At 42.6% G+C, this 14,720-nt stretch overlaps 1 protein-coding gene across 12 annotated transcripts in view; it reads left to right on the forward strand.

The window, feature by feature from the left end:
* The window catches only part of Bptf (bromodomain PHD finger transcription factor), a 109,437-nt gene that overhangs the window by 17,637 nt on the left and 77,080 nt on the right, over positions 1 to 14,720 (forward strand). For all 12 annotated transcript variants that reach the window (XM_075990312.1, XM_075990307.1, XM_075990305.1 and 9 more), the window contains exon 2: positions 5,400 to 6,222. In XM_075990312.1, the coding sequence (XP_075846427.1) occupies positions 5,400 to 6,222 (823 nt within the window). The remainder of the gene's footprint in view (positions 1 to 5,399; positions 6,223 to 14,720) is intronic.

Raw genomic sequence — 14,720 nt, forward strand, 5'->3', positions numbered from 1 at the left:
GATAATATTAAGTTGCTCTAGTAGTTAAAAGTCATGATCTGCTCACTATGGGAACTTACAAATGAGACAGGACTATACATTCAGTTATACAGTAAAGGTGCGCACGCCATAACGAGGGTGGGCAGCGTCAGGCACTGCTCAGAAGTTGCAACATAACATTTGAGTGCCATCCTGGAAAATGTTTCTGATTTCTCAAACTTACCAGCAAAGTAAACAGCAGTAATTTAAAGTGTAAGGTGACTTTTTTTTATTATTAAAAATGAGAAATTAAGATTGTGACTGTGTTGCAAATTTCTGAAACTCAGGCATGTGGAAGACTGCAGCAGGGCCTCCCGGCAGGACACCTGCTGGAGTGATCAGTGCCCCTCTCGGTGCAGTTTCTTCCTTAGTACAGGGACCCGGAGTGTCATCCGTCTGCACACTTTCCCTTCTGCGGGCTTTGTCCAAGCTTCAGCTTCCTACACACGCTCTGTTCCAGCGATGCCGCCTTTCACTTTTCTTCCTTAGTTTCCTGCCCTCCGTTCTGCTTATTTCTCAGACTTTAGCTGCACCTCAGAATGAATTGAGCAGAAGGGTAAAATAAGATACCTCTGGGATTCTAGGCACTTGGACTGCATTTGGCAACTTTTTTTCTTTTTTGAGACAGGGTCCTGCACTTTAACCCAGGCTACCTAGGTGATTTTGTTGTATCTCCCACAGTTTTAGGAAGTTTTTAGGAAGTTTGAAGGCAGCTTTTTGAATGGCAAGGGTGGAACCCTAGCTTCCTAGGTGGAGGTGACATTGTGAGCCTGACACACCACAGACACACTACATTTATTTTGTTTCCTTGTGAGGCTGGGTCTCTGTCTGTAGCCTAGGCTGTCCTGGAACTCTGGAGGCTAGGCTGGCCTCAAACTCACAGAGATCTGCCTCTGCTTCCCAAATAAATGCTGGATTAAAGGTGTGCGTTCCCACGCTGGGTACTCTGTTTTTCCAGGTGGCTTCAAGTCTTCCTAGTTCTGAGATTATAGGTGTGTACCACCACTGCATTTGAATCTTTGAATTTAGCATAAACTTTTATTTGCATTTACATAAGCTCACCCTTAGTCATTAGCAGCAACTTTACCTGACTCATTTCCCTTGCTTCTTCCTACCCCTTCCTTTTTTGAGAAAAGGCAGGACTCAAAAGGGCTTCAGCAATCTTCCTACCCAGCCTTCCAAGTGCTTGGGTTACCTGTGAGCTGACACACTCAGCATTTCTTTCTTTGAAAAACAAAACAAAAGTGTATGAGGTCTCTCTCAAAGTATAAAAGTTTTTTAAAAAAAACCTGTCATCTTTTTCCAATCCAACCCCCCCCACACTCTCCCCAGAAGTGACTCCTTTTAAAAGATGCCCCTGACCTTCAGGGCGTGCTGGATCCCTCCGTTTATTCCAGTTCTGCTCATTGTTCTGTAGCAAAGGCTATTTCCTCCCATCAACAGTCTAAGGTGAAGGAAGCAGCGTGAGGCCGTGAGTTCCATCTCCAGTACTAACAAAGGGAAAGATGTTATTTTTGATCCTTTTTTTTCTTCTAGAGCTGCCGTTTGCACCTGGTGCCTTTTGCCAGACACACGCTCCATCACCAAGCAACATTTCCAGCTAGTTGATATTTGACTGAACTATTGATAGATATTGAAGTTTAAAAAAAAAAGTACAAATCACAAACTCTGTTGAAAGAAATGTTTTGCCCTCCATTGTGTGTGAGTATATCCATCCATATGTACAATAGATTCAGGAGGCAAAGAGAATTCTTGATCTTCTTCTTTGAAGAAAACTGAACCCAGTCTGGTGTGGTGGTGCACGCCTTTAATCCCAGCAGAGGCAGGTGGATCTCTGAGTTCCAGGCCAGCCTGGTCTACATCAAGAGAGACCCTGTCTCCAACATATGAACTCCTTTAGTGTTAAGCCTGTACTCTAGTGTGTGTACAGAATTTGTGCTTCCAACTAGACCATGGGGAGTCTTGAGGCCCTCTTGCTTTACTTCTAAAACCAACGGAGTATTTTTATTTGGGCGATTAAAGTACCCTATATGCTAAAGAAGCCGAGGGACAAAACCTAAGGAAGTGTATTTACAGTTTTAGCCAAATGGAGGAGGGGAAGAAATGTGCAGTGCTAGTAGCCCATTCAGCATCTGTAGAGAAAGCCAGGAGACAAAGGCAGGGCAGGATGTAAATGTACCTGTAGGTTGGGGTGATTGTTTTTTCCTGGGTGGGGGAGGGAACTGGGTTCCACACTACCTCCTAAAAGGTTTATTTAAATCTCTTCTGAGTAAAATAGGCTCTTCATTTTGAAAGAGAAAAGAACGGAGTGTGAGAAGGAAGACCCCCACCCCCCATGCCTTTGCTGGCGGAGTTCTTTGTCCCTGGGTCCACTCCTTTAATAGGGGTAGAGTTGGAGCTTTTGCTGTCTTGTCTTTGGAATTGGGATTGCTCTTTAAGAAGCAGATTCCTGCCTTCCCAAGAATTTTGCAAGTGAAAAAAGTTAATTGTCAAGAGTCATTCTTTCTGGAATATCTTCTCCTGTCCTGCCCTTCCCTGCTCTGCTGATTGAAACTGCTCTAGACTAGACTTTAGCTTTGGGGACTTGAAGAAAACGTTTTTAATTTCCTGTCTAGATATCTACCTGTTGTGTACACCATATGAAGAGCAGAGGAAAACTTGGGAAAGTCCCTCCACGTGAGTCCTGGGAATTGAACTCGGGTTATCAGACTTAAGTGCCTTTACCCTGCCTCAGCGACTTTATATCTTCTTTCTGGTTTTATTGTTATTTTTGATATTTATTTATTATTTTATGCATATGAATGTTTGCATGTATGTATTGCACCATACCTGGTGCCCACAGAGTCCAGGAGAGTGTCAGATCTTTTGGAACTGGAGGTACAGATGGTTGTGAGCTACCATGTAGGAATTGAACTCAGGTCCTCTGGAAGAGCAATCATTGTTCTTAACTGCTGAGCCATTTCTCCAGCCCCTTGAGGGACTTTCTAACAGTTCAGTAAGAGGCTGAGGAACATAGAAAGGCACTCCAGAAGCCATTCTTTTGATTTGCTAACTTACAGGGAAGCGGGTGAGTCCTAAGTCACACGCTGAAGATGTGACAGAATAACTCATCCTGATGCTTGTCTGAATTGTAGCTTTAGTGACACTTGGGTTTCTGTCCTCCTGTTGTCATCCTCACTAGGTGTGTCGGAGTGGGGGAACTGCCTTTATGTCCTGCAACCTTGTCTGGCCAACAGTGACCAGATTTTCTTTCACAGAAAATAATTGGCTCTGTTCTTATCTAAAAAATCTGTTCTCCAGACTTTTGAAGGTTGGGGTGTTACATTGTATACATTAAGGGTCTTTTCTGCTTGTATTCTTTGGTGCTTCCTTTCCTCTAGTACCTTGTACCAGTTACATTTGCAGAAAGAAACCCAGGGAAGCTGCTGGGGAGCAGTTACAAGCAACTCAGTTTCATGTTGATAAAACTTAGTCATACAAAAATGAATTTAATTGATCCCATTAACGTTACTTTTTGAAAATTAGAAACATTATTAACCATTCCACAGATACCAGAAATTAAGTGTAATTAGAGTAATAGAAACAGTCTAGAACTTGTTCCCTTTTTTTGTTTTGATTTTTGTGTTTCTTTGTGTTTTTTTTTTTCTTTTTTGAGACAAGGTTTTTCTTTGTAGCCTTGGCTATCCTGGAACTCACTCTTGTAGACCAGGCTGGCCTTAAACTCACAGAGAGCCATCTGCCTCTGCCTCCCGAGTGCTGGGATTAACTAAACCAAACCACTGCCTGGTTTAGCGGATATTTCTTTTTAAGCTTTAATCTAATTTATTATTATATGTATTTGTGTATAGTTGGGGGCAGGGCATGCCACAGTGTACACTTTGGAATTTTCATCAGACTCCGTTTGGCGAGTGTCTTTACCCTCTGAACCCTCTCGCTTGTGCTGTTTATTTACAAAGGAGGACCGACCGTCACACCTCAGATCTATTTAAAACCTTAAATGCTATATGTAAACATTACAGACTAAGTTCTTGGTGTATTTGTGTGTAGGTGTGCTAAGTACACAGAATGTATGTGTGTGTATGTATATACCCAGTGTGTATGTGCACACAGAATTTGTGTGTGTGTATAGATAGACAGGCAGACAGATTAGTGTATGGTCTGTGCATGTGTGGAGATGGATGGATTTGTGACCTGTGTGCACTTAATTGGTCGGTTAAAAATTCCAGGCCTTTGTTGTTTTCCCAGCCAAGAAACCTTTCTCTTTGGTGCTGGGACTTTTCTGTGGTTTTCCCTCCTCTTCCCCTGACCTTAGCCTGTACTTCACTAGCTCTCTGCAGGCAGTACTCTGTGGGGGGGGGGCGGGGGGGGGGGGCGGCGGACACCACGACTAGGAATGTTTTGTTAGTTGTAAGGTGTTTGACTGATTCAATACGAGATCTGCTACACCTGCACCCCACCCCCCCGCAGTGTTGGTCACTTTACATGAAGGTAGCTATTTCTTTCATTTATATTTTGTCAAATTCTTACCAACACATTAAATAAGACCAGTTACTTATTGTTACTTCTGAGGTAATTGAGTATACTTAAAAATTTTTTTACTTCTGGTTTAGAATTGAATAGGAAGTCGGGAGTGGTGACACACACCTTTATCCCAGTTCCAGGACAGCCAGAGCTACACTGAGAAACCTGATTTGTCTTGGTGTGTGTGGGGGGATAAAATAAATTAAAAAAAAAAAGTAGATAATAGAATCAAATGGGAAACTTTGGATTTAGACTTTTTTTGTAGATTTAACAATCAGAACTAAATCATTGTGTTAGGTATGATGGCTTACACTTGTAATTCCAGCTATAAATGGACTATATAGCTCCAGCCTAACTACAGAGTAGGTTTGTCATAAAAATTAAGTAACTAAGTCATTGAGCTTTATTTATTATTATTGTTGTTGTTGTTAGAGTTGAAACTGTTTCTCACTGTTTAGACCAGGTTGTCCTGAAACTCACAGAGACTCACCTTCCTCTGCCTCCTGAGTACTGGGGTTAAATAAAGGCCTGCGCCCTTCTACTAGGACAGTGGTATTTTTACTAGGGATGAGCTGGCTGGTGATAGCACACTCCTTTAACTCTGTGAGTTCTAGCTAGGACAGCCAGGGCTGTTACACAAAGAAACCCTGTTTCAAAAAACAAAACAAAATAAAAAAAAACCAAAGAAAAATTATGGGGATGAGCCCAAAGCCTATGCACGGCAAATCCCCTCCCACTGAGCTATAACCTCTGATCTTGGGATTAGTTTAACTTGAGTGTTGTGGAAATCTGGCATATGGTATGTTTGTAGGAGCAAGCTGCCATATTAACCTGTAATGATATCATGTCTTTATTTACAGGTAGGCGAAAACCAAGAGTACATCGGCCTCGCTCTCCAATATTAGAAGAAAAGGACATCCCACCCCTTGAATTTCCGAAGTCCTCTGAGGATTTAATGGTGCCTAACGAGCATATAATGAATGTCATTGCCATTTATGAGGTCGTGCGGAACTTTGGCAATGTTTTAAGGTTGTCCCCCTTTTGCTTTGAGGACTTCTGTGCAGCTCTGGTGAGCCAAGAACAGTGCACACTCATGGCAGAGATGCATGTGGCACTTCTGAAAGCAGTTCTGCGCGAAGAGGACACATCTAACACCACCTTCGGCCCTGCAGACCTGAAAGACAGTGTGAATTCCACACTCTATTTCATCGATGGCATGACGTGGCCAGAGGTCCTGCGGGTGTACTGTGAGAGCGATAAGGAATACCACCATGTTCTTCCTTACCAGGAGGCAGAGGACTATCCCTACGGACCAGTGGAGAACAAAATCAAAGTTCTGCAGTTTCTAGTCGATCAGTTCCTTACGACCAATATTGCTCGTGAGGAGCTGATGTCTGAAGGGGTGATCCAGTACGACGACCACTGTAGGGTCTGTCACAAACTGGGAGACTTACTGTGCTGTGAGACGTGCTCAGCTGTGTATCATTTAGAATGTGTGAAGCCACCTCTTGAAGAGGTGCCAGAGGATGAGTGGCAGTGTGAAGTCTGTGTAGCACACAAGGTGCCTGGAGTGACTGACTGTGTTGCTGAAGTCCAAAAGAATAAACCATATGTTCGACATGAACCTATTGGATATGACAGAAGCCGGAGGAAATACTGGTTCTTAAACCGAAGACTCATAATGTGAGTAAACCTGGCCACAATTTTTGTACCTATTTAGAGGGAACGCGTTTTCCTTCATGATCGATAAGATAGAGTTGTTGGTGTGCAAAACTTGTAATTTAAAATGAATTGTAGTTAAAGACTTTTAGAGATGGAATGAGTATAGGCATTAACATAGTATCTTAAAATTTGGGCATCGAGATGCGTTCGTGAGAGCTGCAGACTGCACACCATTCATTTCAGCTTGCACAGAAGAAGACAGTTTCCCTGGTGTAACTCTGTGAACCTTCCTGCAGCCCTCTGAAAGTTTCACCCTTTACTTGGAGTTAGGACTGCAACTTCCTCTTTAGTGTTCATTCATTCATTATTGGTTGCAGTCCTCCAGGAGATCCTAAAACATGGAGCGTGGGGGTCACAGTCTGAGTCATGTGGTTTCAAGAAACAATTTGGAGTTAGGCCTGTGGGGCAGGAGAATCAAAAATTCAAGGCTTGTTTTGCTCTCCAGAATCCATTCAGGGCTAGCCTGAGCAATTTAACAAGACCCTGTCTCAAAATAAAAGTAAGAAGAGGCTGAGGATGTAGCTCAGTGGAGAGTGTGTGCCCAGCATTTGTGAGGCCCTGTGTTTAGTCCCAGGACCACAGAGGTGAACAGTGCAAAAGAAGCTTCTGGCATCAGGGGGCAGGTCGGGTCATGGAGTGCTTTGTGAGCCTGGCTACACGCCAGGCAGTGTTGAATTCTGGCCTGCATATTGAGTATCCTTAGAAACCTAGTAGAGGGCATGGACCACTTGGCATTTTGAGCTTTTATAGTTTTGAGGCTTTCTTAAGTTCTGAGAATTGGGTCAAAAGGAAACTGGTGAGGTGAGGGTGCTGTGTAAAGGGAGAGAGATGCTCTCTGAGACCTGACACTTGATTTATTGTGGGATTGATTGATTGACTTTCCTGAAAGCTTGTGGAATTGTCAGTCTCTAGTTTGTGTGGGGTGTACAGTGATAGGCACTTGTGTGGCTCTGTTGTTACTGTTGAGTATTTGTTTGGTTGGCATTCATCATGGGGGTGGGTCCTGAGGTCCAGAGACCTGCTGTCCTTGTCCTGTGCCAGCGCTTGATTGAACAGTGGGCTATTTTGTCTTTGATTTTTCTTATCTTTTCTCTCCAGTTTTCCCCTTTGAGGTATGTGTGTGTATGAGAGAGAGAGAGAGAGAGAGAGAGAGAGAGAGAGAGAGAGAGAGAGAGAGAGAGAGAAAGAGAGAGAGAGAGAGAGTGAGTGTGAGTGTTGTATTTGGACAGTCTTATTTAGTTAGTCCTGGGTGGCCTGGAATTTACCATGTAGAAAAGGGTGGCATCAGATTCACAGAGATCCAAAAGCCAGTGCCTCCATTAGATTTTTTTTTTTAACTATTGATCTCTAAATCCTATGATTTACTTTTTATTTTTTTTAAGATTTATTTATTATGTATTCAGTGTTAATGTATCTCTGCAGGACAGAAGAGGGAACCAGATTTCATCACAGATGGTTGTGAGCACATGTGGTTGCTGGGATTTGAACTCGGGACCTTTGGAAGAGCAGGCAAAGCTCTTAACCACTGAGCCATCTCTCCAGCCCCTGACTTACTTTTCTTTTTCTTTTCTTTTCTTTTTTTTGGTTTTTCAAGACAGGGTTTTTCTGTAGCTTTGGAGCCTGTCCTGGAACTAGCACTTGTAGACCAGGCTGGCCTTGAACTCACAGAGATCTGCCTGCCTCTGCCTCCCAAGTGCTGGGATTAAAGGCGTGTGCCACCACTGCCCTGCCTGATTTACTTTTTCTTAGCTGCTACCCTGTATTTACTTTTTAAAGAACTTATGTGTATGAATGTTGTGCCTGCATGTTTGTCTGCACCATATGCTTGCAGTGCCTACAGAGGCCAGAAGAGGGGATTTCTGTAACTGGAGTTACAGAAGGTGTGAGTTTCCTTGTGGGTGTTAGGAACCAGTCCTGGGTCCTCTTCAAAAACAGCCAGACGTTGGTGGCACAAGCCTTTAATGCCAGGAGGCAGAGGCAGGTGGATCTCTGACTTCAAGGCCAACCTGTTTTACATAGACTTCCAGGACAACCAGAGCTACACAGAGAAACCCTGTCTCTTAATAACCAAAAAAAAAAAAAAAAAAAGGGAAAAAAAGAACAGTCTCCACACTTTGACTTTTCGTTATCTATCCTTTCTTCCCTCCCTCCCTCCCTCCTTCCCTCCCTCTGTTTTTAAAGTGTTTGTGTGCGTTATATGTGTGCCTGGTGCCCACAGAAGCCAAAAGAGGACACTACTAGATTTCCCTCAAACTGGACTTCACAGATAGTTGTGAGCTGTTGTATGGTGCTGGGAATTGAACCCAGGACCTCTGCAAGGAGAGTATATCACCACCACCCCAAGAAATAAAGGCCAAGTGAAGTTAAAGGTCAGCCTGGGCTACATAGAGTTTCTGTCTTTAAAAAACAATAAAAATTAAGCCAGTCCCAGCACTTGGGAGGCAGAGGCAGGCGGATCTCTGTGAGTTTGAGGCCAGCCTGGTCTACAAGAGCTAGTTCCAGGACAGGAACCAAAAGCTACGGAGAAACCCTGTCTCGAAAAATCAAAAAAAAAAAAAAAAATTAAGCCAGGCAGTGGTGTTGAATTAAGCCAGGCAGTGGTGTCATGTGCTTTTAATCCCAGCACTTGGTAGAATCAGGTCTCTATGAGTTTGAGACCAGCCTGGTCTACAGAGGAAGTTACAGAATAGCAAGAGAAACCCTGTGTAGAAAACAAGACAAAACAAAAGCCCCCAAATCTTCTAAAAACAGAGTGTTAGACCATCTCTCTTTTCTAGCCTCTTGTTTTTATTTTTATTTTTTTATAATTTATTTATCATTATTTCACATGCATTGTTGTTTTGCCTGCAGGAATGTCCATACGAGTGAGCCAGATCCCTAGAATGGAGGAACAGACAGTTAGTTGTGAGCTGCCATGTAGGTGCTGGGAATTGAACCCAGATCCTCTGGACAAGCAGACAGTGCTCTTAACCTCTAATCCATCTCTCCAGCCCCCTTGTTTTTATTTTTAAGAGCTCGCTTGTTCTATTACTAAAATAACAACCTTGAATCTTTTAAAAAACAATGACAAAATCCTGATTCCATTTTATGATTATAGGTTTTTAATATTTTGTTATGTCTTCTTGAGATAGGGTCTTCGTGGCACAGGCTATCCTTAAATTCTCAAATTTAACCTCTCAAATGCCGGGATTATAGGATGAGTCACCATACCCAGCAGTTGTTTGGTTTTTGAACTGGTTTAGTAAAGTCTAGGCTGACTCAGCCTCCAGCATGCTGGGATTACAGGTGTGTGCTGCCAGGCCCGGTGCTGAGTATGATGTTTATAATGGTTTCCTTCCCCCATTGTAACATGATTTAACTTTTTCTAAAATGCGTCTGCCCTTGTTTGTTTTGGTCTTTTTCCTCTATGTCTTAGAGTTTTTTGTTTGTCTTGTAGACCAGGCTGGCCTCGAACTCACAGAAATCTGCCTACTTCGGCCTTCCGAGTGCTGGGATTAAAGGCGTGCGCCACCACAGCCTGGCCTGATGTCTTAGTTTTAAGTGGCTAATACTGTAGAACTACCAGTTGATTGGGAACTTTGTGGTGGGTGGACATCGATTTCAAGTTTGACCGGGGGGGGTGACAGTCACAGTGTGTTAGGTAGTCCCTGCTGCCTGTATCCCTCCTTAGCCCAGTCTGCTGCAGCTGGTTATTGGGCCTGAAGGGGCCTTTTTCTGTTGTCCTGCATTTTGAAGCAGGCTACATACACCACACCTGCAGTATTTCTTGTGTCACTGAAAGCCTCAGCTCTCTGAATTTGTTCACACCAAGCCTGGAGGCTTGGATCCAGAGAACTTCAGCTCTATTGTATTCTCCAGTGACCAAACCTTTGGTGGCTTGAAGAGGAGAGGTGATCTTTAGGAGTTTGCTTAAACAGCCTCCTGCCAGTTGTGTTTCAGAGTTGCCCCACCTCAACCCGTGCCCGAAACCATGCCTACAGCCATGCCCGTACCCATGTCTTTGGAGTATGGATTGCTGATTCTTTGGGACTGGACTTTCTTGGCTTGTCACTGTGGTTATCACGTGATCATTTATTTTCTGTAGTAGGAAGGCCACTTGTTTCATTCCCTGCTGCTTAGCCCCCAAATAATCACACAGAAACTGTACTAATTAAAATCACTGCTTGGCCCATTAGCTCTAGCTTCTTATTGGCTAACTCTTTTTTTTATTTTTTTATTTATTATGTATACAGTATTCTGTCTGCATATATGCCTACTCGCCAGAGAGAGGGCACCAGATCTCATTACAGATGGTTGTGAGCCACCATGTGGTTGCTGGGAATTGAACTCAGGACCTCAGGAAGAGCAGTCAGTGCTCTTAACCTCTGAGCCATCTCTCCAGCCCCCTTATTGGCTAACTCTTACATATTAATTTAACCCATTTCTATTAACCTGTGTATCGCCACGTGGCTGTGGCTTACCAGCTGAAGTTCCAGTGGCTGTCTCCTTCTCCCTACTCGGCCTCCTTTTTCCCAGCATTCAGTTAGGTTTTCCCCCACCAACCTAAGTTCTACCCTATCAACAGGCCAAGGCAGTTTCTTTATTCACCAATGGTATTCACAGTATACAGAGGGAAATCCCACATCACCTCACCTTTCATCTTTTTAAATTGTTTTCCCCATCTTGAGTTTTAGGTCTTTTTGAAGAGGTTCTTTTTGGTTGTTTTGTTGTTTTGAAACAAGCTATTGCTGTTTGTGGCAGGCTGACTGGAAGTTGAGATCCACCTGCCTCAGCCTCATGAATGGTGGGGTTGTGAGCCAACTTGCCAGGTGTTGTTTGGCATAGTTTTTCCTAAGTTCTTTTGATATTTATTTGTGTAGAGGCAGGCAGCATGTATGCCACACCGTGCCTGTGTGGAGGTTAGAGGACATATTTGGCGGGGGTGGTTCTTTATTCCTACCTCTGGGTTCTAAGAATTGAATTAAGGTTGTCAGAGTTGGGGGTAAGCACCTTTACCCACTGAGCCTCATGCTAGCCCCTCCCTTGGCCTTTTAGATGTTGGCTTTCACAGCCTCTGTCTTTTCTTTTTTTTTTTTTTTTTTTTTTTTTTGGTTTTTCGAGACAGGGTTTCTCTGTGGTTTTGGAGCCTGTCCTGGAACTAGCTCTGTAGACCAGGCTGGTCTCGAACTCACAGAGATCCACCTGCCTCTGCCTCCCGAGTGCTGGGATTAAAGGCGTGCGCCACCACCGCCCGGCTGCAGCCTCTGTCTTTTCTTGAGCTACCCTTTCTGCCCCATTCGTGTGTAAGTACAGCTTGATATCTTTGAGACTAATAATCAGTGGTCTAGAGCTTCTTTAGTTTTAAAAACTGCGAATAGTAGCTAATTACTTAGATAAAAATATTCCAAAGCAAGCCGGGCGGTGGTGGCGCACGCCTTTAATCCCAGCACTCGGGAGGCAGAGGCAGGCGGATCTCTGTGAGTTCGAGACCAGCCTGGTCTACAGAGCTAGTTCCAGGACAGGCTCCAAAGCCACAGAGAAACCCTGCCTAGAAAAACCAAAAAAAAAAAAAAAAAAAAAAAAAAAAATATTCCAAAGCCACATTATTGAGCACCCAATGTGTACTTCACATTGGGTGTTCTGAGCATTTTATATACAGTTCTTAAATTAACCTTTACAACAGTGCCATAATATAGGTCTATACCTGCTTGTGACCTCCTGATTGTGAGACTAAAACCAAGGGAGATTAAGTAACTTGCCCGAAACACTATAGCTGTTAGCAGGTGGGACCTGAAGTTGTTTATAAGAATGTGTCTAATATTGGTTAGAGTATACTCATGTTGGCAGCTCACAGTTACCTGTAACTCCAGCTCCAAGGATGCCTCTGGTCTCTGCAGGTATTGAACACGAACACACATACACACACACACACATGAGAAAAAGAGAGGGAGAGAGAGAATGAAAACTAATAAAAACAAATGTATTTTTGAAAAGGATTTTTCTGACTGTATTGTATGCTTTAGTCCAGCTTCTAAACGATCACTTTGAAAAGGTTGCAAGTTGAGTTATTTTAGCTTTTTTTAAAAAAATATTTATTTATTATGTATACAATATTCTGTCTGTGTGTATATCTGCAGGCCAGAAGAGGGCACCAGACCTCATTACAGATGGTTGTGAACCACCATGTGGTTGCTGGGAATTGAACTCAGGACTTTTGGAAGAGCAGACAATGGTCTTAACCACTGAGCCATCTCTCCAACCCCATTAGCTTTTGTTTTGTTTCTCTTTTTTATTGATATTTATTGAGCTCTACATTTTTCTCTGCTCCCCTCCCTGCCTCTCCTCTCCCCACTTTAACCCTCCCCCAAGGTCCCCATGATCCTAATTTACTCAGGATATCTTATCTTTTTTTCTACTTTGTACTTCCCATGTAGATTAAATCTATGTAAGTCTCTTTTAGTGTCCTCATTGTTGTCTAAGTTCTCTGGGATTGTGTTTTGTAGGCTGGCTTTCTTTGCTTTATATTTAAAAACCACCTATGAGCGAGTACATGTGATAATTGTCTTTCTGTGTCTGGGTTACCTCACTCAAAATAATGTTTCTAGCTCCATCCATTTGTCTGCAAATATCAAGATGTCATGTCATTATTTTTTTCTGCTGTGTAGTACTCCATTGAGTAAATGTACCACATTTTCCGTATCCATTCTTCGATTCAGGGGCATTTAGGTTGTTACCAGGTTCTCGCTATGACAAACAAAGCTGCTATGAACATAGTTGAGCACATGACTTTGTGGTACAATAGAGCATCCTTTGGATATATACCTAAAAGTGGTATTACTGGGTCTTGAGGAAGGTTGTTTCCTAATTTTCTGAGAAATCGCCACACTGACATCCAAAGGGGTTGTACCAGTTTGTACTCCCACCAGCAATGCAGAAGTGTTCCCAGGCTGTTTCAGTACTGTAGCTCTGTAGTAGAGTTTGAAGTCAGGGATTGTGATGCCTCCAGAAGTTCTTTTATTGTACAGGATTGTTTTGGCTATCCTGGGTTTTTTGCTTTTCCATATGAAGTTGAGTACTGATCTTTCAAGGTCTTTGGAGAATTTTGCTGGAATTTTGCTGGGCATTGTATTGAATCTGTGAGTTATTTTATCTTTTAAAGTCAGTGCCATGGGAAGAGATGGATGGTTTAGGAGTTAAGGTACCAGCACTGACTCCTCTTCAGAGGACCAGCACCCTGCCTGTAGCTCCAGTTCCAAGGGGTCTGATGCCCTCTTCTGGCCTCTTTGGGCACAGCATGCACCCATCGATACTCATTTTTTTAAAAATTTAAAAAACAAAACAAATTGAAAGCACATATAACTGGTTTTTGTTCTGTGTACACAGAGTATGTCCAAGAGCTTTTATATTTAGAAATAAAGGTGCTTTTAGAAAATACCAACTAAATTTTAACATTATTGCTTTTACTTAGTAATGTAAGCAGATACGCTCAGATAAAGCAGAAAAGTAAGACTTAAGAAAGGAAAAGACTCACCGATTTGAAAGTGAATATGTGTGAGCTTTGGAAACTGGCCTGAAGGACTTAGGTTACACTTTGAAGTACTTGAGGATTAATCAGTCACACATTATTGATGACTAGTGGAACAGCGAATTTAGTCTTTCAACTTTGGTTTGTAAATAATGGTTTATGACATTGTATTTAAACGGTGGTTTATAAGCTCTCATGTTTCAGGTTTACTTTCTTGGTGCGTAGGAAAGTGCACAGAATTTAATGAGTACCCAAATAAGCATCATTCTCTTGTTTTTTTTTTTTTAAAGATTTATTTATTATGTATACAATGTTCTGGCTGCATGTGTGCCTACATGCCAGAAGAGGGCGCCAGATCTCATTACAGATGGCTGTGAACCACCATGTGGTTGCTGGGAATTGAACTCAGGACCTCTGGAAGGAAAGTCAGTGCTCTTAACCTCTGAGCCATCTCTCCAGCCCTGTTTTTTTAATTTGAAGAAAATAATTAGATTATTTATTTATGTGTATGGGTGTTTGCCTGTATGTATGTATGTGTGTGTGTGTATGTATGTGTGTATATATATAGATCATGTGTACCTGATGATGGAATAGGCCAGAAAAAGGCATCAGATGCCTGGTTCTGGAGTTAGCTGCTGTGTGGATGCTGAGGATGGGAACCTGGGTCTCTGTAAGAGCCATCAGTGCTCTTAAGCTACTGCAGGGTCTTTTTAGCTCTTGTTTTGTATTTTTGAAATGGGATTTTCCTAGGTAGACCATGTTGTTCACAGAGATCCACCTGCCTCCTTCGAGTGCCAGGATCAAAGGTGTGAGCCACCTACCTGACTAACAATGTTTTTAATGCTCATATGATTTGAGTATTTTCTGTATAACATCAATGAGGAATCTTTAAATGTTATAGTGATACTAGATGTTTGTGGCAATAATTAGAAGTAAATCTAGAAGATTTTTGCGT

This window comes from Microtus pennsylvanicus, chromosome 11 (genome assembly GCF_037038515.1).
Source record: "Microtus pennsylvanicus isolate mMicPen1 chromosome 11, mMicPen1.hap1, whole genome shotgun sequence".
In the NCBI taxonomy this organism is placed as follows: Eukaryota; Metazoa; Chordata; class Mammalia; order Rodentia; family Cricetidae; genus Microtus; species Microtus pennsylvanicus.